The sequence below is a fragment of the Erinaceus europaeus genome, chromosome 9, assembly GCF_950295315.1.
Source record: "Erinaceus europaeus chromosome 9, mEriEur2.1, whole genome shotgun sequence".
Classification (NCBI taxonomy): Eukaryota; Metazoa; Chordata; class Mammalia; order Eulipotyphla; family Erinaceidae; genus Erinaceus; species Erinaceus europaeus.
The window spans coordinates 18,257,803-18,279,206 of record NC_080170.1 but is presented as its reverse complement, the minus strand read 5'-3'; the positions used below and the strand labels follow the sequence as shown (position 1 = coordinate 18,279,206).

General features: G+C 44.9%; 1 protein-coding gene across 3 annotated transcripts; it reads right to left on the bottom strand.

Moving 5' to 3' along the window:
• Positions 1-647: 647 nt before the first annotated feature.
• Positions 648-20,767, bottom strand: LOC132540354 (rho GTPase-activating protein gacV-like). Of its 3 annotated transcripts, none has more exons than XR_009551513.1 (4): positions 20,160-20,767; positions 16,823-16,948; positions 7,582-7,708; positions 648-1,220 (listed from the first exon to the last, which is right to left on the bottom strand). XR_009551513.1 is itself a non-coding variant. In XM_060197444.1 (4 exons), exons 1-3 carry the CDS (start codon positions 20,478-20,480, stop codon positions 2,710-2,712), a joined length of 468 nt encoding a protein of 155 aa, XP_060053427.1. In that variant the 5' UTR covers positions 20,481-20,766; the 3' UTR covers positions 648-1,220; positions 2,680-2,709. The 3 variants fall into 3 exon arrangements, 2 of the variants coding, with proteins under 2 accessions (XP_060053427.1, XP_060053428.1); XM_060197444.1 differs by lacking the exon at positions 7,582-7,708 and adding an exon at positions 2,680-2,730 and having other exon boundaries at positions 20,160-20,766; XM_060197445.1 differs by lacking the exon at positions 7,582-7,708 and having other exon boundaries at positions 20,160-20,764.
• Between the last annotated feature and the right edge of the window lie 637 nt (positions 20,768-21,404).

Below are 21,404 nucleotides of genomic sequence, written 5' to 3'. Positions count from 1 at the left end.
TTTGATAAATATTTTACTTACTTATTTTTGTCTTTGTTAATTGGATAGAAACAGCCAGAATCTGAGAGGGAAGGGAAGATAGAGAGGGAGAAAAAGAGAGACACCTGCAGTCCTGCCTCACCATTCATAAAGCTTTCCCCTTGCAGGTGGGGACCGTGGGCTGGATCCCAGGTCCTTGTGCATTAGAACGAACATGTGCACTCAACCAGGAGCACCACCTCCTGGCCCCATTTTATGGATTCTGATATCTTTGTGAATTTGTATTTATCTGTGCTAGTGGAGTTTTGGGAATCTATCGTTTTGTTTATTTTCCTAAATGCACACATATCCATAGTACATGAATAGAACATTTCACACAGGTGTTCGTGGCTGACACATGCACTGCATGAGAAGTTACAGCTTGACTTACTTGAACCTTCAGCTCCACCATAAAATAAAATGACCTATAGGAAATGCTTGTTTTCTTCACACTCAGCTGTATTTCTATGCTTTGCACAAGGCTTCATGTCATTAGTTGGTGTCTTACATGACAACGGATTACTATCTGTTTCTGTGGCATTGAGCTGATACCTGATGAAGCAGTTTTGTAAATTCAGATCCTCTGGGCCCACTTGCCATAATTTTTCCTGAGCACATCCACAAATTTGTAGAGTGATTTCAAACCACAATGTGAATTTTCTGTTTAAACCAGCAGTCACACAGATCTGAAATGAAATATGCTTCTGAGCAGAAATTATCTGGTGGTTCCAATTAAGCTAGTCATTCCTTTTGTCATTTCACAGCACACAGAAATTGTGTGCAGTAGGGTCTTTTTATTCAGAAAGCTAAGATAGTTTAAGGCTCAAGTTTAAAACTCTTTGCCATTTGAGAGTTTAGATGGTCCCAGTGCCTTTTACTCCATCAGATGCATCCTTATTCCGCCATCCCTAAGGCTGTGTGAATCTAGCATCAGGAGATCCAGCAGGACCCTGAGGGGGCTCACTTCAGTCACGGACTCCAGCTGTACCTCTGTGCTCATCTGCACTGTGTGGCCTTGCCAGTCGGGTGGAGAGAGAGGCAGGTGCAGGAGGCAGACATCTTGGTGCATCTGGCCCTCCTTCCTGGCTCCCAGCAGGGCACAGGTTTAGGGGGGATGCTAATGTCTTCCTGCAGAGGAGTCTTTCCCTAGGCAGATTGCTAGGCATGTGACAGGTGCCAGGATACTGCTGTTATCGTGACTGCTACAACCAAAAAGAAAAAGATGAAAAGGGAAGAAATCCAAACACATTTATTTAATATTGTTAAAATAAATTTTTATTATTGATTTAGTAAGGATTTTCATATTTTTGGCCCACTTTGATTCACTGCTATGGTCCTGCCCTCATTTTCCTCAGTCACCCTCTTCCCTACACCTATGACTATTTCTGAGTGTATTGACTTTTCCTCTTTACTGTCACATAAGTGAAACAGAGCCTGAAATCCTCTGATGCTTTCCAGATCTGCTTCTCTTTCAGTGAGGGTATTAAAACAAAGATTCCTGATGACTGATGTTTCAGATACTGGTGGAATTAAGGTTCAGAGCCCTCTGGTCATCTCCCTTATTATTCTTCCCCCCTGAGGGAGTATGCACCAAAATTCCTTTTGGGGTGCAGAAGGAAGCAGTTATGGCTTCTGTCATTGCCTCTCTGCTGGACATGGGCATTGGCAGGTGGACCCATACACCAGCCTGCTAATAAAATGAATTCTTAAGCTAAGTGAAAACTGTTTTTGTTGTCAGCTGGAAGGGGAGAAGGAGGTAGGTGGAGAACTAGGTAGAGGTATCTTTTCAGTGATGTGGTTTTAGAACATTGATGCAAAGTGTGGTGAGTCTCATTCTCACACAGGGAGATGTAAAACTATCTTCCCAGACACTGTAGTATTCAAACTAGTTCACCAATAGCCAAAGATGAGGGGCTCCCAAGTGGCTCACACCTCACTAGTAGACAGGACTCCCGGGGCTGTGGGTGATGCTCTGGGGCACACTCAGGATGAGGGGGTGCAAATGGAGAGACAATTCTGCCCCGTAGGGGAAAACCTCCCAGAGATCTCATTTTTAGAATAATTTAACTGCACAGCAATATTGAGGGGATATTGGTATTCCCATGTTCTCTCCCTCTGTAAACATAGCCTCCTCCATTAAAACATTTCCACAAAGTGATACTGAGTAAAACACACACACACACACACACACACACACACACCACACACACACACACACACACACACACACACACACACACACACACACACACACACACACTGCTCAGTTCTAACTGAAGTTTGTGCTGGGGATTGAACCCAGGACCCCCCAGAGTCTCAGGCACGCAAGCCTTCTATATAACTATTAAGCTATCTTCCTAGATCCCTTTGTTAGAATTTATAAACTCTCAGTGACACATCATAATCATCCAAATTATATAATTTGCCCTATGGTTAACTTTTTTTTTTCTTTTTGCCACTAACTCTGAATTTCTTCCCTGCACTATATCTTGGTTCTTGTTTCTTTCGCTTTATTCCAAGGTGAGAGATAGGGGGTTTGGGATTGGGTGATAACAGAGCAAATGGGAAACAAAACAGGACTCTTCCACTTCCTGTCAAGCTCACATTTGGTGGCTGGATGCTCCAAGTGAGACCTTGCTGAACAGGAAAGGGTGCACCTACCTGCTGAACTATCTTCCTCCCCCAGCTTGTTTACTCTTGATGTTGCTTGTTCTGTGGGACCATGAAATACATGATGAGTGGCAGGTTTTGTTATATAATCATACGAAGTTTTCTCATAGTCCTCAATGGTTTTTGGACTCTAGTTATTTCTCACTCACTCACCACCCAACCTACCACCCACCCTGTGGTGGTCACCGATTTGTTTTTAAATCCACTTTAACACCAGAAGGGCCTTGATAAAGCAAGGGGACCACCAACATGGCAGTTATGGTAACGGTTATGGTTTAGGTTAGTAAGAACAACACTGTATTTGATGGCTCTCACCAAAGCACACTACTTGACAGTGTCAAAGCAGTGGGCTTCCCACTGCTGAGTGTGTGACATGAACAGCTCCATTAGAACACAAATATGAGGAGACTGAATGTTGGAGTTAATAGAACACAGGAGTCTGCATGCTCGTGCTGGGAAGGATGTAGCACGTCCCCATGCTCGGTGCTGCCGGAATGGAGGTGCCCAGTCTGTCCTCTGCCAGTGCTCCTGGATGAACCTGCCCTCTTCTCCTCAGACAGGTGTTCTAGGCCAGCGCTACTGCCCTGTAGGAATGATGACTTCACATCAGCACGTCTGCTGGAGGGGACATTGTCTCATTCCTACAAAGTTACAGTACAAAGGAGCTGTGAGTTTGGAGTACTGCACCAAAGGACAAAAGTCTGGGGCAGGGTAAGAGTACATTTTCAGCTTCATTATAGGGCACTGGGGGTGGGGACACAGACCTGTGGTGCTGGGAATGATGTTAATATACACTCCTACTGGCTTCTAGTCTTACAAATCACTAATCATTGTGAGAAGGGATAATTAGACTGAATGTTTTGAACATTTTGCTGCACAGACCCCAGTTCTGAGAATATAGTCCTTCAATCTAAGCACATAAGGTTTCAAGCTGGCAAGCTGATTGAATTTCAACAGTGGGCTTAAATTATTAATACATTTATAATAATGACTTTTTCTTGGAAATATTAAATTACCTATATCTTAGACCTGGGAGACGAGAAGCAACTGGTCTTGTCTGGATGTAAGATACAGTCATTTGTAAATAGGATTAAATGACAGAAATCATGGTAAGGTCTTGCATGGTACAGTAAATGCTAACCTGTCAGTCACAATTCAGGGCGAATGTATGCCCAGCTAGCTTTGTGGCAGTATACAGACGACCAGGGACACAAGACTGAGCAGAGAAGCTGTATTTCTTTATTCACTAGCGAAAAGTTCAAAAAACTAATCACCACACAATTTTGTCCTCCATCTTTCTCCTCCGGCGGCAGAGTCAGGAACCCAGGAAGTATAGGATAGGGGGCGGGGAGAAGGAAAAAGCACGAAACTAGCAAGGGCTAAACCAAATCTCCCGGAGGCAGGGGGAGTTGTTTTAACCAGGGCTGGCTTCACGGGCTGGTAACAGAGATAACCAGAGACACACGGCTGAGTTGAGAACACAGATTAATCTTTATTCGCGAGCAGGCAAACATGTGCTCTCCTGTCTTTCTCTTCCGGCAGCAGAGAGATACCCTTAAGCTAATCACCACACAGATCTGTCCTGCATCCTTCTCTCCCAGCTGTTGCGGCCATAACTCAGGAACTACATATCATAGGGGTTGGGGAGAAAGAGAGGCGCGAAACTAGCAGGGGCTAAACCTCATCTCCCAGCAGGAGGAGAGCGAGAACAAACCAATGTGAAGCATAGCAACAATTCCCGCTTTTCTTTTTAACTAAATGACCATAGTATCAGGGGTGTGGGGTGAACAGAAACCTGTATCATACAGGCATTTTTTTTTAAAAAAAAGAAACTGGCACAAACATGGAGGAACATGTAAGTGAGCAACAAGAACCAGTGTGCTGCCAAGGGAAGGCCTGAGGGGACCTTTTTTTGCCTCTGTGGGGCGTTACTTGCCTTGATGGGCATTTTTTTTTTAGCATGGGGGGGTGGGGTATGGCCTAGAGTCCCAAGGCAGCTGGCTGCAGTCAGTCTTTGAGAAACCAGCAGCATAAAGGGAAGCTGCTGTAGAGCTGTGTACCAGTAAGTCCAATAGAAGTGCCAGTTCAAAGCAGATGTCCACGGAAGAATTGCCAGGGGCAGAACATTGTATAGGAAGGTCAGCTGCTGGAATTCCACTTTTCTGTAGAGAACTTGACAGCTGCAATTTACTTACTATGAAACAAAACTTGTAGCAGGTTAGAAGTCTACCACAATTGATAACTCTATTACAATTAGAAGTCTTTTTTAGTATGATTTTAAGGTTAGTTAAAGTTTAAACAATAAAATGTGGAAAGGTAAACAGAACCATGGAAAAAAAAAAGCCTCAGGCATGAGAATCATTAGCATAACCATTGTGCTATCTACCATTTCTAATTGAGAAGGATTCGAGCATTTTACATATCAACAAGTCTATTTAACCTTTTGTTACACCCATTGAAGATGGAGACACACCCTAGGTGTGTGCAGGTTTTTTTTAGACTAACTTAGTTAAAATATATTGATTTTTAACTAATTTTTACCTCAGACTTTAAATGTAAGTTAATTTTATCTTTATGAGAATTACGTTGAAAACCTTTTTCATTTAACTCTGTCTGGTAAGAATATAGCCTTAAAGTTACATTCTTAACCTTAAAGTTAATGTTTACCAAACTTTTAACACACACATAAACATGGTCTTCAATACACAAGGAGAGAAACCTTTGTTATGAAGACATGTCATTTCAAACACGAATTCAGATCTGTACTGTCTTAGCTGTTCGGGGAGTGTGTTGTCCAGCAGTGGCCTCTTGGGAAACTTCAGCTTCAGGAATTGTAGGTAGCAATTTCTGCACAAATCTCTGCATATTCTAGCTCGTCTGCCTTCAGACCCGAGCTGAGGATCTCAGCCAGGGGGCCCAGTTTTGGCAGGGAGCCCGAGGTCTCTGGGTGGTCCAGGATTTGTCCAGACTTCATAGCAGGAAGGCAGGCGGTCCGGCCGTGCAGAAGGCGTGGGCCAAGGTGCCCCGGGGTGGCGGGCAGCATGGGCTGCAGCCCTGACTGCCATGTCTGCTGCCCTGCTCTCGGCGACCGAGCAGCGTGGAGGGAGCTGGCGCCCAATGTCCCAAGCCACGCAGCGGAAAGCTGACTCATGCGGACTGGCGTTGGGCTCTTGCAGTCTGGCATTGGGCGGAAACCACAGAGTGGTCCAGAGATAAATGTTCCAGAAACAGTGAAACAGTCTCATGAAGAAAGGGCAGATCTCTTTGGAGATCTCCAAATTTGATCTCTTTGGAGATCTCTTCACAAGCAGAAGAGAAGGCCTAGTGCATAGGTAGCCAAATTGTCTTCACTTATCTGAGAGATGCGCAGGTCCGGTCCCACATTGTAGGCACCATATGTTGTTTTAACTGGGCTGGTTTCACGGGCGGGTAACAGAAATGACCAGAGACACACGGCTGAGCTGAGAATGCAGTTTAATCTTTATTCATGAGCGGGCAAACGTGCTTTCCTGTCTTTCTCTTCCAGCGGCAGAGAGAGACCCTTAAGCTAATCACCACACAGATCTGTCCTGCATCCTTCTCTCCCGGCTGCTGCAGCCATAACTCAGGAACTACGTAGCATAGGGGGTGGGGAGAAAGAAAGGTGCAAAACTAGCAGGGGCTAAACCACATCTCCTGGTGGGGGGAGAGCAAGACCAAACCAATGTGAAGCATAGCAACAGGGAGTGAGACCAAACCAATGTAACAGAATGACCATGTAAATAGACCACAACGTCAAGCAATGTAACAGAAGGGATCCCAGAAGCAGAACTAGAAGCATACCAACACTAACCATGAGATTTTCCAAGTCAGCCAAATTTCCAAACAACCTGTTTATAGCAATAACTATCTATTGTCACTTAGGACACTGTCCAGAGCTGCCTGGCCTGGGACGCCGGCCCTTCAGTCCCACTCATCTGGTGAGACCTTTCCAAGCTCACAGGGTTCTTCATGCCACTTCAGGTGGCGCACATGCTAGCAAAGCCTCAGAACCTGGATCTAGACCAGGACCCATGATATAGGGCACGTGGGCTCATGTGTCTGTAAGTTATGGGAAAATACACAACTTAAAGTAAAAGTGCACAGTACTTATTAGTGCATTAAGCAAGTAGGAAGACATAAAAAAGACACCATAAAGTACTTCATCAAACAGTTTCCACTTAGGCCTAGATACCCTCTTCACTTACTTCCTATTTCACTTCGCTAAATCACTCTACAGCTAACCTTTATCAGACAGAACAAAGACTACAGCAGCTGTAGAAGGGCAAGAGACTGGCATCCTTCTGTGACAGCTCTCTTGGACATTACCAGGCTTCCCCATCATCTGGGGCCCTCCTCAGGTTATCCTGGGAGTCCACATAGATGTGATGAGCCTAGACCTTTAAGAAATCCCTCTCTCCACCACCACTGGTCATCTTCCTCAGGAATAGCATCGTGCACCCACTGTGGCCTTTCCCAGGACCTTGCCTTCAGTGTGAATAATGGTAGGGTCTGTCCCACTCTCCATAGGGAGGCTGGGTCAACATGCTCTGCCACTCAAGGAAATTGGTCCTGTAATAAGTGCAGTCTCTTCCCTGAACCAGCTTTCTTGTCTTATTCCCAACTCTGATACCATGACCCCAGATAATACCTATAACCCACCTGCATGTTAGCTGTCTGGCTCACACAGCAATTGGTAGTTATGGGCCACTTGGAATATACCTAAAATAGTCTTCCTATCTTTTCCAAAGCAAAGACCTCAAATCTCATCTGCTAAATTCCTCCACCCTCCCCCAAGGGAATGAGGCTAAAGTATAAAGCAGACACATAATGGACAAAACACTTTCTGGGACTAGGCACTGCACTGGAACTGACCTTCATTGAGGACTCGGGCAGATCTTCTCAGCTTCCTAAACATTTCCCTTACGGAAGGGAAAAGGGCATCTTATGCTGCCTTCTGTTTTCTGCTAGTGAGCACTGGCTGAGGGGGACATGTGGCAAGCTGTCAGGACAGACCAAACTAAAAAAAATTTAGAAGTGCCTCATCACAGTTAACATTCCATCCACACAAACTATTCACTCCTCATTATTGGGACTGGCTGCTCAACTTCACAAAAAGCATTTCCAGTCCCTTCTGCACAAAATGCATGAATCAGAAGGCAGGGAGGCTCCCCAGGATGCTCGAGTGAACAACCCTGTGGGAAGCTGAGAGCCTCTCTGATGTGGAGTCTCCATTCAAGGAAGACCTGGGCTGCAAACAATCTAGAGCAGACAGACAGCTTCTCACCCCCATGGCAGGACCCTTTCCTCACTGGGAGCAGAGACTCAAGTCCTCTGAGCAGCTCCAATAAGCTCTCTGAGTGTGGCTGGGCACTGAATGGAGAGCAATGGAGACCAGTCACAGACTGACTGTCAGTGAGCACTGTGCTCTTCATGGAGCACTGGCAGAGAACAGACACTCTACAGGCAATGCTTCCAGAAAGAGTTCACTGGGAGCAGAATAAATCGAAACTGAGAGGAACCCCCCCAGGAGCACCTGGAGCTCTGGCCATACAGACAGCACAAGGCACCAGGAAGACTCACTGCCCCCCAGGGATGGAACAACCCAAACATGCTGGGAACATGGCAAATGGGCCAGGAACAAAAGGGAGCTCTCAACCATTTGAGGTCTACAATCTGAGGACAGGAAGTTTTGCTAAAACTGACAGAAATCTTCCACTGGACCTCACCGGCTCACTGTCATCCCTGTAGCAATGGCAGGGTCAATGACGGCATCATTTCAACAGATTCAGAGGAATGTTCCAGCATTTCTGGAAAACCAGTATTCTCACTTCTCACCCTCCACCCTCCCCAAGAAAGGACTCATGGATGTCAGAGTCTGAGAACTGCAGGACGAGCATGTTCTAATTGGTGGTGAATGGGAGTCCCTACTACTTATTCAATCAAGTTGGTAAATTCCATTGATATATATTCTTCTACAAGGAAACACAGACTGGAGGCAATTCCAACTGCCTCTGCCTCCATTCTGGCTACTTCCTGAAAGGAAGAAGATATGTGTTTGATGACTTAATGACATACACAGATCCTTTGAGAAATATCCGCTGGCACCACGTTGCAGATGCTATGATTCCATGCTGGCTTCCTCAGTAACAGATATCACCAGTGTGCCTGGAACATAATCTCTCCAGAGCCTAACCTACTAGGAAAAGATAGAAACATCCCTGTCCAGCAAATAAACAATATCAGAAGCTAGAGCTTCCACCTTCTGTACCCTAAAAAGCATTTTGGTCCATATACATAAAGGGGGAGAAATGTCAGGGGAAGATGACCAGAGGGCTCTGAACTACTTTTCCATCAGGACCCAGAGAGGGAAGAGGAAAAAGATAAGATATTACAAAGGCATAACTGGGGTAGGTGTGACTTTGAAGGTAGGACCATAGGAAAAATGGGGAAACATATAAACATATAGTTATAGAAATAATAATCAAGCCAGGTCTGTCACCTTGGGACAAGTACCATAGTTTCCAATGGAGGGGATGGGGACAAGAACTCTGGTGGTCAGAACGGTGTGGAATTCTATCCCTGCCATCTCATAATTTTATAAGTCAATATGCAATTTCTAAGAGAAAGTAAAAAAGAAATGTAGGCTGTCGAGAGACCTGCGTGACTAAGATTTTATATGAGATCAAATGAATGAACTTCACGTTTCATGGCCGTGCAACCTTGAGTGTAACAGGTGTGTGTGTGTGTGTGTGTGTGTGTGTGTGTGTGTGTGTGTGTATGTGTGTGTGGCAGGGTTTGTCTCTGATATAGTAAAAGAACAGCCAGATTCCACAGGAACATCTGTGAGCTTCTGATGATGGGACAGATTGTAAGAGCTCAGTTCAGCGCACCTGACAGACAGGAGGAATAGTATCCTGGGGCTGTGGTGGTGCCCTCAGTTGAGCAAATACTTGACCACTTGCAAAGATCCTGGTTGAAGCCCCCTATCTGCACCTGCCGGGGTTAGGGGGGAACTTCACTAATGGTGAAGCAGTGCTATAGGTGTCTCTCTTTTTCTCCCTGTCTCAATCTCCCCTTAACTCTTAATTTCCCTTTTCCTAGTAAGTAAATTAATAATTAACTACAATATATTATCATTAAAACAAGAAGCTACAAATGCTTCAATGATATCTCCCTTGTTGTTCACCCTGGGATTTTACAAATCTTATTTAACTTCTCAGATAGAAAGAAAGGGAGAGAGAGAGAATGAGACGGAGAGAGAAATGCCACTTTGCCCTGATTGCAGGGAAGACAAGGCTCCCACCTGAATCACATACGTGGCAAAAGAAGCACTCTCCCTGGTGATATATCTTGATAGTTCAATCAAAACTCTTTCTAAAAGTAGTACATCTATTTAAAAAAATGAGCATGCAATGATAGAAAGCTAAAAAGGGGCCAATAATCAAAACTGACACACCCAATCTGGGGCTCTATGAAAGGGACCCATAGTCACACTGGATATTCCACGTGAGTTTCACCACTACTATTACAGTTAGCATTTTAATAACTTTTTGTGTTCATCAATATATATTGATAACTATTCAGTAATTATTCTTGAGGAATATGAAAATAGTAAATATTTTACGTTCCAAAGATACTTACTTCAACCATTAGGCAGAGAGATGCAGACATGAGTACAGACAAAAATATGAAAAAGAGGAGGCAGGAAAGATATGAGAGACAAATATATATATACATGTACATACAGATATAGAGATGATCTTCTTCCTCCTGCAGTTGTGTGGAGTCCCTGAGCCCCACACTTGTGAGCACATAGTGATCTAGACTCTTGGCCTGCTGGCCACCATGAACTGTGAGCACTGTGATGCCAGAACTCATCAAGCTCATGTCACCCAATACCAGTTGAAAAGCTGAATAAATAAATTATAGGAAAACTTGTTCCACTCTAAGTAGTCAAGTCTTTCAAAGAGAATGGCACTTTCCTGCTTTCTGTATCCAAAATTCTCTCATTTACTCAGAGAGTCTATCCTTTGCTAGAAGCTATGGGCTTCTGTGACTGTAAGAAGCAGTGACTCTTGGATCAAGCACACTGGGGAATAACAGTGAACAGCCAACAAAACTAGAGGGAAATGGATTGAGGAATTTGAATAATTGAAAGCATTTGACATTTAAGTAGCATTCCAATCTCTTGGCACAACAGCACTGAACACACATCCAAACTATTTTGTGGACTGTGTGCAGAAACATGAGAGCAGAGTTCAACTAGGCACAGAACAAATCACAATCCAGATGAAAATCCTCTCAGGACATCCCCAGAGACACCAAGACAGCACCTTGTCTGCCTCCACCTTCAGTCTTACCATCACAGCAGACATGAGTGTGTTCAGTGCCATATCTGGAGGAGGGCTGCTCTGCTCTCCTGGCTGATATATCCCCAGGGCCCAGAGCCATGTTGTTCCCTCCCCCTTCTTCCCTCCTGCTGTAATAATATATTGTACACCCTCAATCTACAAAATGAGAACAGTGTCAAAACATGGCATTTTCCAGTCATTTCCATTTTAACAAAATAAAAACCAATGCTGCAGACATGAAGGCATTTCTGGTGGAAGTACGTGTCCGTAGCTTTTAAGAATGCATGCCCATTTTCTTCACTTTGATTTCAATGTGCAGATATCACAGACCCCAGGATTTCTTTACCTTAACTTCTTCAAAGGAGTCTCTTAAAATCAATTTTCAGCCAAAGAGGTAGACCAGAGTTGGGGGGAAAAAAACTCACATACCTAAAGTTCAAAATGCTAACTATGGTACCATTCACAAGAGGTGTGACAGAGCCCACTCTCTGTGGAAATAGAAACCTAGAAATCTTTATAAAGATACAAGGTGGGACTTCCAGAGGCATGGCTATTAGTAGCAGCAACTGCTTTTGCTCTCCCTGGTCAACCAGGGAAAGCAACAATAGTCACCTGAAAACTCACCAAGTTTTCACTACTGGGATCTCCTCAAAAACTCACCAGCTGATGTATATGGGATGATCTCATTCACAGGCAGAGTTGAAAACCAAGATCAGAAGACAAAACACTAAGTAGAACTTGGACTGGAGTTGGTGTATTGCACCAAAGTAAAAGACTCTGGGGTGGGGGCAGGGGAGAGTTCAGATCCTGGAACATGATGGCAGAGGACCTAGTGGGGGTTGTATTGTTGTGTGAAAAATTGAGAAAGGTTATGCATTTACAAACTATTATATTTACTGTCAATTGTAAAACATTAATCTCCCGATAAGGGAAAAAAATTAAAAAGTAAAAAAAAATAATAAAACTCACCAATTCACAAGTCAGTACAAACACTTGTGGCTCTTGGACAGAAAGGGGCTGAGGGAGAGATTCCTGGGAGTAAAAGACAGTACTCAGAATGGTTATTGCTAGTCTGGGAGTTTGCAGGCTGAGAAATACAACTTCCTGCTTTGAGTTTTAGCAACAAAAAGACTATAAAAGATAAAAAGTACTATAACAGAATAAAATTAATTTTTACAGAAGCATGTTCATTCTCTCAGAGAACAAAAGAAGGGTTTAGACTAAACTAGTCTTTCCTCCTTTCCTTCTCCATCTCTCCCTCTCTCTCTCTCTCTCCCCTTTTGAATATTGTATTTATTTCTTGTAATAAAATCAGAAGGAAAGAAAGAACCAGACATCATTCTTGTAAATATGCTGCTGGCAATCAATTCAGAACTCCAGACTTGACAGTCCAATGCTTCATCCACTGCACCACCACCTGGACCACCCTCCCTCCTTTCTTTCTTATCTTTCCTTACCAGTCTGGGGTGATTTGGCCTGGCAGATTGGAGCCTAAGGTCAGAGAACTCTTTTTATAACCATTATACTACATCCCTGTTGGGAAATTGTGCAGATGTGGTTGAGTTAGGCAGGGCCCACAAACCACCCTATGCTAGTATGGCCAGTCCCTTATCTACATACCAATCTTCTGCTTTGTCTTATAAAGGACTAAAGGTTTACCCACCACGTTATGCCCTCAGGGTATTGCTAATTCCTGACAGCTAAAACCATAGCAATGGTAGCTAAAGAAGTTCCCAGCGTGCCTTTTTCTTTTCTTCACCCCCTTTTCCATCTCCATTCCTGACTTGCCACTTCCAGTTTTATCCCATAAAACTGTTCTTGGTTTCGCTCTTTCTTCTCTCTTGCATCCCAACCTGGAGAAGGGCTGGCGTGCAGAGCTGGAGACGGCCATTGTGGTTTGGTGCCACATGGCTTAACCCACTGTGCTCACACCCGACTCTGGGACTCCTGCATGAATAAAGATTTGTGTTGCTACCACCACAAACTTGTTTCCTGGATCCATCTCTCCTGCCCGCAGAGCTAGCCCAGCATCCCCAAACTGGTACTAAATTTTCTTAATCATCAAACCAAAATTTGCAGAAATTAACATGTAGCACATTAAAGTGGAAGATTACTAGAAGGTGGATCTCACTTAGGAATTCACAAGTGTAGGGAAAGTGTGACATACCGGAAACATTCTAATCTCTGCAAAATAGCACTAGAAAGAATGTGAGCTATTCTGTGGACATGGATTCACAGAGTTATGGTTAAACCAGATACAGGAACTAAACCACCATCAACATTAACACACACACACACACACACACACACACACACACACACACTCACACTGTTCTCTAAAGAAACCAACACACCCTATCAGAAATGATGGTCACTTTCAGAATCAGCTCTACTTTCCTCCCAGTACAATTGTCCCTGATGGTCATAAAAATTAACTCTCTTGACTCAGGCTCCTATTGCCTTTCTGATGATGTCCCTTGGTCTTCAGCTTCCTTCTACTAGATCAGAGCCAGAGCATCAAGATGTTAGAGATCTTCTGATTAGTCCCATTTCAAAAAGAAGAGTTAATTCAAATCACAGTCCTCTACTGAGTCAGATCAAAATGGAAGCATTATTGCTTTGGCAGCTGTTCAAGAATCCATGTTTCCTTTTGAGAAGAGTGTTATCTCTGGTTGGATTTATACCTAGCACTTCTGAGCAAGCTTTGTATCCTTTACCTAAGTCTCCCTGGAAATGTTTTAAGATAAATAAAATTTCTACTAGAGATTTAATCCAGTAATGGCACATAGGATTTCTGAGGAATCAAGCTCAGCTTGGACATGTCTTAGTCGATGGCTCAGAGGTGAGTTTCTATCACTCAGTCTAACGAGCCAACAAATACTCTAAATGTAAATGTATAAAACTTACTATACATCAAAGAAAATACTTTGCTTCTAAATCTTTTAAATTCTTATTGGAAGAGTAAAAAACAAAAAAAAACAAACAGATTTAGTACTACCTTTAACATGTAATCAGCCCTGTTGAATAAAGGGAATATTATTTACAGAACAGCACAGTGGAATTCTGTTGGAAGCCAGAACACAATCTCACCACTTTAGTGATCTAGATCCGGCCTATGCACCTAGTGGCTGCTACCCCATGTCAATGTGGTGCAGTGCATGACCTCTAGGCCTACTACTACTACTACTAGCGTTTGCCCTTCTTCCGTAGCCAGTCAACAGTGTCAGGTTGAGCCTGATGTAAAGTTTCGAAACCTCCTTTGAATCTGGAGAGGTGGCATTCGTTGACTATGTGGGTCATAGTCTGTCTGTAGCCGCAGGGGCAGTTCGGGTTGTCTCTGGCTCCCCAGCGATGGACCATAGTGGCGCACCGGCCATGGCCTGTTCGATAGCGATTGAGGAGAGCCCAATCATAACGTGCTAGGTCAAAGCCGGGTTGACGCTTGCAGGGGTCTGTGATGAGGTGTTTGTTCTTGACCTCAACTGACTGCCAACTCTGTTTCCAAGAGTCTGGAACAGAGAAGTTCAGTGTAGGCGTAGGAGACCAGATTGGATGACGAGACGTCAAGTGTTGAACAGGGTGGGTGAAGATATCCGCGTATATTGGCAGGTCCGGTCGAGCGTAGACATGGGAAATGAACTTAGATGATGCCACATCCCAACGAATATCTGGCGGGGCGATGTTGCTAAGAACTGGCAGCCATGGAACCGGGGTGGAACGGATGGTTCCAGAAATTATCCTCATGGAGGAATATAATTTGGAATCGACCAAGTGGACATGGGGGCTACGGAACCATACTGGGGCACAGTATTCTGCAGTGGAATAGCATAATGCCAGAGATGATGATCGCAGTGTGGAAGCGCTCACGCCCCATGAGGAGCTGGCCAGTCTTGCAATGATGTTATTCCTCACGCCCACCTTTGCTGCAGTTTTTATGAGATGTTCGTGAAATGACAGAGTGCGATCGAGAGTAACGCCAAGATAAACTGGCTGGGCTTCATGCTGGATTCTCGTATCGTCAAGCTGCACATTGAGCTCACGCGAAGCCGAGGCATGGTGTAGATGGAAAACAGATGATACCGTTTTTGCAGTGCTAGGGATTAGTCACCATTTTTTACAGTAATCAGATATCAGAGACATGTCTTTCGTGAGTGTTTCCTTGAGGATGTCAAACTTGGATGCCTGATTTGCACAGCAGATGTCATTGGCATAGATGAACTTCCTTGAAGAGGTTTCTGGGAGGTCATTGATGTAAATATTAAATAGCGTAAGAGCCAGAACAGAGCCCTGGGGGAGGCCACTTGAGACAAGTCTTCATCTGCTAGACTTGTCACCCAGATGCACCCGGAATCTTGTTTTGGAGAAGAAACGATATAGTGTTGGCCACCCATGGAGGCAGGCATCTTGAGATCTTGACTAGGAGACCACGTTGCCAGACTGTGTCATAGGCTGCTGTGAGATCAACAAAGACAGCACCCGTCTTTAAATTCTTCTAGAATCCATTTTCAATGTAAGTTGAGAGGGCCAGGACTTGTTTTGCTTGTCTGTGAGGTGAGGTGACAATCCCAGTCAAAACCCACAGGATGTCTGTGAGAGTGATGGATACAACAGACACCTGGAGCTCACAGTGCAGTGCCAGGCAGAGGGTGGGGGCTACTCAGAGCTTTTAAGGAAAGTAACTGATATGCATTCCCTACAGTGCTGAACTCTGTATCCTGGTAGCAATCATTTCTCACTATTGAAAACAACTTATAATTTAAAAGAATGCAATCATTGGATATCATACATAGAAGGCAAGCTCGAGAGAAAGTCTCATGGTTCTATGAAAGCCACCAATGATGTTACTGCCAGAACTATCCTCACACCAGAAGGGACAGTTGAGTTTCAACACCACCTTTACAGTGACCAATTTTAATATCACATAACACACAAGGTTCACTGCTTTTTATTATCCCATAGGAACTCAAAGATCTGTTAAACTGACAAATATGTGGCCTTTCTATGTTTCCTTAAACCTCTAGGAGGGGAGATGCATATACTGAAATGGACAGACAACAGGTTTAAAAATACAGACATCAATTGGGCCAATACATTAAACACAGAATGACAGAACAGATATAAGGTGTTTGGTGGAGGGGATGTGCTCCCTCATCCCGGGTGTGGACCCTGTTCCCACACCTGTGACCATGTTCTGACACTGCCTCTGGGCCTGCTGCCTCCCCTACGGCTGGGGACTCTTTGTGAGTGGTAAAGCAGAATTACAGGTGTCTCTCTCTCCTTCTTAATTACCCTCCACACTATTTCTGTCTCTATGCAGTTCTTCTTCTTCTAGCGTTTGTCCTTCTTCCGTAGCCAGTCAACAGCGTCAGGTTGAGCCTGATGTCTGCTTGTTGCTGGCTTTGAAAGTGACTGGGATCCATGTGGATTCAGTCGGCTAGGAAGGATCGATCGTCAGTTTCCCCAATAAATGGGTACTCACGGGATGCATCACGAGAAGGTCGATCCAATGCATCCCTCTCTATGCAGTAAATAAACTCATTAAAAATAAATCTATAAAGATGCAAGCTAGCGACCTCCCCTTCAAAGGAACAAGAATTTTGGAAGTGAGTCAACATCACTAAGAAAAGATTCTACACTGTCTTGTGAGCTTAAGTGAACAGGTTTAGGCCACACTGTGAACAAGGTACAGGAACATGATAAAATTAAACCAAAATCCCCACATAAGACCCCAGAGGTAACCCAGGCAACACCTTGGGTCTTACCGTCAAATTCACAGTCACTGCAACTTCATCCAGAGGTTCATCTACCTCCACCTGGACGTGAAAGACACGCAATGGGGGCTCTTCTTTCTGCAGAAACTGAGGCGATTCGAGGTTGTCATTGTCCACCTACTGGCAGAGAAAAGCGCCAGCATCCAGCAGATCACCTAGCTGGAGCTGGGGTCAGTAAACTCCAGTAAACTCTCACTGCAGACCTCTACTCATTCGCTGGGTGGAGCACGGATGCTGTCGCAGCTGGAGGCTCAGACAAGTTTCCCTCCAAGTGGGATAAGCACTCACTTTGCTCTGCATGTTTGATGTGCACCTCCTCTAAGGAAGGCTCTGCTTAAAAATAGTCAAAGAAGCTTCTAAAAGGAAACAAAGAGGCTGAGGATGGTGACATGATGACCGGGGAGACACCTGCTTTGCCACACTTGGGACCCAAGGTTGTAATGCTGGAACACTACCTGGGAATATGCTACATTGAGAAACGCTTGGTGTGGGGTGTCTCTCCCCTCCCAGCCTCTCTCTCCCTCTCTTTTTCCCCCTCCCCTCCCCTCCCCTCTTCTCCTCTCTCTCTCTCTCTCTCTCTCTCTCTCTCTCTCTCTCTATCTCTCTCTCTCTGTCAGGAAAGGACAGCCCCTGCCAGCAGGAAAACTCACCTAGGAGGATGCTTGCTTTGCTGCACAAGCAACCCAGGTTCCAGCTCAGCCTCCCCCACACTGGGGAAAACTTCACAGTTAGGATGTCATTTCATCAGAGCTTCCCTCTACAATTGTCTGTCTTTTTCTGTCTGAAAAATCCGGCCTTGAGTAGTGACAGCCAGGCAACAACATCAATAAATTCTTGGAGGTGGGGAGTAGCTGAATACTCAACGTGGAATCCTACAGGAGCTGATGAGAGACCCTAACTCTCCTCCTCCTCCTGCTCAATCTCTACTTCTTTCTTCATTAACGAAAAACTAGGCTCCCCACTTGAATGGTGTCACTTCACAGTTAGTGAAGTAGGTCAGCAGGTGTCTGTCTTCTTCTTCCTCTCTGTCGTCCCCTCCTCAATCCATTTCTCTCTGTCCTTTCTAACAATGATAACAATAATAGCTACAACAACAATAAAAACAAATGGCAACAAGATTAATATATATATATATGTAAAAAAGAAAAAGAAATCCTAAAAAAATGCAAGTTCCTCTACATAAAAGAAGCTTTACGTTCCACAGAAAAATGCTCATTCTTCTGGACAAAGGAGGGCTCAGTCATTTTCTTTGTTCCCTATGTTATTTATATATTTATTTGTGTGGAGGTGATGCTTTACAGTGCATTCATTGACATATGCTTACAGTTTCAGTATGAAATAGGCCCCCAGAGTTTTCATCTTCTCCTCTCCCCTCTCCAGTCATTAGATTTGCTACAATACACCACGTCCAGTCCATGTTCACTTTGTTCTCTCCCTCCCCCTCACTACTTTATTAAGTCTAGCTAATAAGTGAGACCATTTCATATTATTTACTTATTGTAATTAGAGAGGTGGGGGTAAGTGGGGGGTAGAAAGAATGATCAGAGCACTGCTCAACCTTGGCTTACAGTGGTTGTGGGAATTGAAGCTGAGAACTCAAGAGCCTCAGACATGAGAGCCTTTTTGAGCAACCATTATGCTGTCTCCCACTGCAATAATTTTACTTTTTGTATGCAGGCCATATTACTTAGACAACAGCACCACAGAAGACTGCATGGAAGCTGAAATGCAGTTTTCACCTTCTCTGAGAACTAGATCAGACCCGTGCACAGCAAATGCCACAGTAGGCTGATGTACTCGGCCACAGGTGTGATCTCTGTAGCTTTGATTCTGTATGTCTCTGATGTGGGGCCCTCACAGTCTGAACCACACAGGAATGTCAGTGAGTATCAGAAGACCTGATAGATGCCTAGAATACCCACCACAGCACTGTGCCAGCTATTATGTAAACTTTAATGTAAATGGTTAGGGTTTTAGTGTAAGTTTTCTACTAAGTTTCAATGGAAGGCTGTTTTCTTCACTAATTCTACTTTTGTTTGTCACCATCTGGGTTTCATTACTCTCAACTGAATTTTTCAGAGAGACAAGATACCACAGCACTATGGCCCTTCCAAGTGTGCTGGGGGCTGGGGCTGAACCTGAGCCATACCGATCTCTCCTTGTCAGAAATACTGTGCCCAATAGGGAAATAATGATGTCAGCAGAACAGAGAGAAAGCGAGAGGAAGGCAAGCTGTTGCATTTGACACCATGTTCTGGAAGGTCATAAGAACCACTCAGGACAGAGCAATGATCACAGGAGATGTGACAGGTGACTCTGAATCTTTCCATTTCCATGGCGTCTTTTCATTGTTATATAAATTCATGCTCACTGTGCAAAATAGGACATTTATTATTTCATGAAATAATGCATTTCATGTTCTTATATCAATTGGCTGTGAGATGTCAGAAATAAAATGAAGAGAAACCACATCTGAAGGCATCAGTACAAAAAACCACTGAGCATGACAGGGCAGACCCGACGTGTGAGGTGGAGACAGATGACATGCTTCCTGCTCCAGCTGTGTGAGGACCTCTGCCCCCACCCCTGGAATCCCAACCTCACACAGCCTCTTGGTCTGCTGGTTTCCCCATGGGCTGTGAGCACTGCTAGGGCAGCCACAAGGTCCTGCTCAGATCCCCCAACACTTGTGTGTGACACAGATAAAGGAATGAACCCCATGGACATTTGTCCATCTTGAGTCGGATTTCATCGCCTTAAAAGGGCCTGGCTGGGGGCCAGGTGATGGCACACCCAGAAGAGAACACAGGCCACCCTGAGCAAGGACCCTGGGTCAAGGGAGCACGGCAGTCTCTTCCTCTCTATCTCCTGCTTACCTCTCAATTCCTCTTGTTGCTTGCTATCCAATAAATGAGTAAATAAACATTTAAATAAAATAAGTGAGGATGGCACCTTCCTGCTTCTGTCTTCTCCTCCTCCTCACAGTCCACCCCTCTACTTGGACTGAGGAGCTCAGTCCTTTTAAGCCACAGTGACTCTTGGATCGAGAACACTGGTAAAAACAGGAAACAGTTCACTGAGCCAGAGAGCAATACCTAGAGATTTTTAAAAGTGAGGAATGCCGCACGCTTCAGAAGCAGGCAATCTCAGGCCTATTAGCACTGTGAACAATCCTGATACTTCAGGCACTGAGTTAGTGGAGAGGCTTGAGAACAATTCTCAATGGGGTACAGAACAAATCACCCTCCAGACCCCATAGGAGCTTCCCAAAGAAAGTGGGGCACCACCAGGATCCCAGGTGCTCCCTCAAAGACTATTCATCACCCACCTGCCTGCAGGGCTCCCCATCCTCAGAAGGACACTGCTGCACCTCTGTGCACGGGTCCTGGGTCTCAACAGACTCCTTCAGCTGCTCGGGATGCTCCAGCTTCTTGGTGTCTGTGCGTTCTTCCTCCTTCTTCTCGACCTCCTTCTCCTGCTCCTCCTCCTGTTGTTCATCCTCCTCCTCTTTTTCCTCCTCTTTCTCCATGTTCATCCGCATCACCACTTCCTCTTCCACCTCATCCTCTTCCAATATTTTCTCCTCCTCCACCCCCTGCTCCACTGAATTCTTTTCCACCACCACCTCCCCCATCAGCATCAACACCATATCTTCCTTCTCCTCCTCCTTGGCCTCTGCCTCCTCCTCAACTTTCTCCTCCTTTGATGATGTTTTTCCTCAGACTCCTCCAACATTCTCAGACTCTTCTGGTGTTCTTCCTCAGCCTCTCTGGGCAGCTTCTCTTTCTCCATGTGCTGCTCCTCATTCTTTGAGCCTCCTCACTCTGCTGGGCCTGTCCTCAGAGTGACTATGTGGCAGCTTCAGCTGCTCCAGCTGAAAGAAAACAGGTTTCCTGAGATGTTTGTCCTCACTCTGCACAATGCCAGGAAAACAGCAAAGCGCAACAGGTCTTGTTGTCATTTTCCTCTTTAGTAAGTGTGAATAAATCATGCAGGAGTTCACTGACAGAGGCTGACAGTGAACATCTGACAAACTGGAGGGAAACTGCACATAGGGATTTGAAAGCCCTGCATGAGGGTGTCATTGCAGCAGCCTCCTAATCTCAGGGGAAATGGCACTGAACAGGACTCAGAAGGACTTCATCAATCAAAATGCAGAGACATGAGAACATGCTAAACGGGGTGCAGAACAAACCACCACCAAATCACATCCCCAGTGGGGATCAGAGAAGAGACCAGGTACCTCCTGGGGGCTGGGAGCCTCCTGGCCGGCCAGCTGCTCCACGTGAGCTCTGGGCTCACCCTTGGCCTGAGCAACTGGCTTTGGCAGCTCCACACACGGGCTGGAGGGTACACACATCTCCTCCTCCTCCTCCTCTGCCTACAGAAGAGAGCAGACAGCACATTAGAGCAGGTCCACCTTTAATCAATTACCATCTAAATGCAAACTATCCATCTGATGGAAGGTGTGGTTTTCTCTCTTAATTTTTATTATTGTAACCAGGGTTATCACTGGGGACACTATGTAAGAATGAGCAGGCTGCACTTAACCTATGAGATGAGTCCCTCCAGG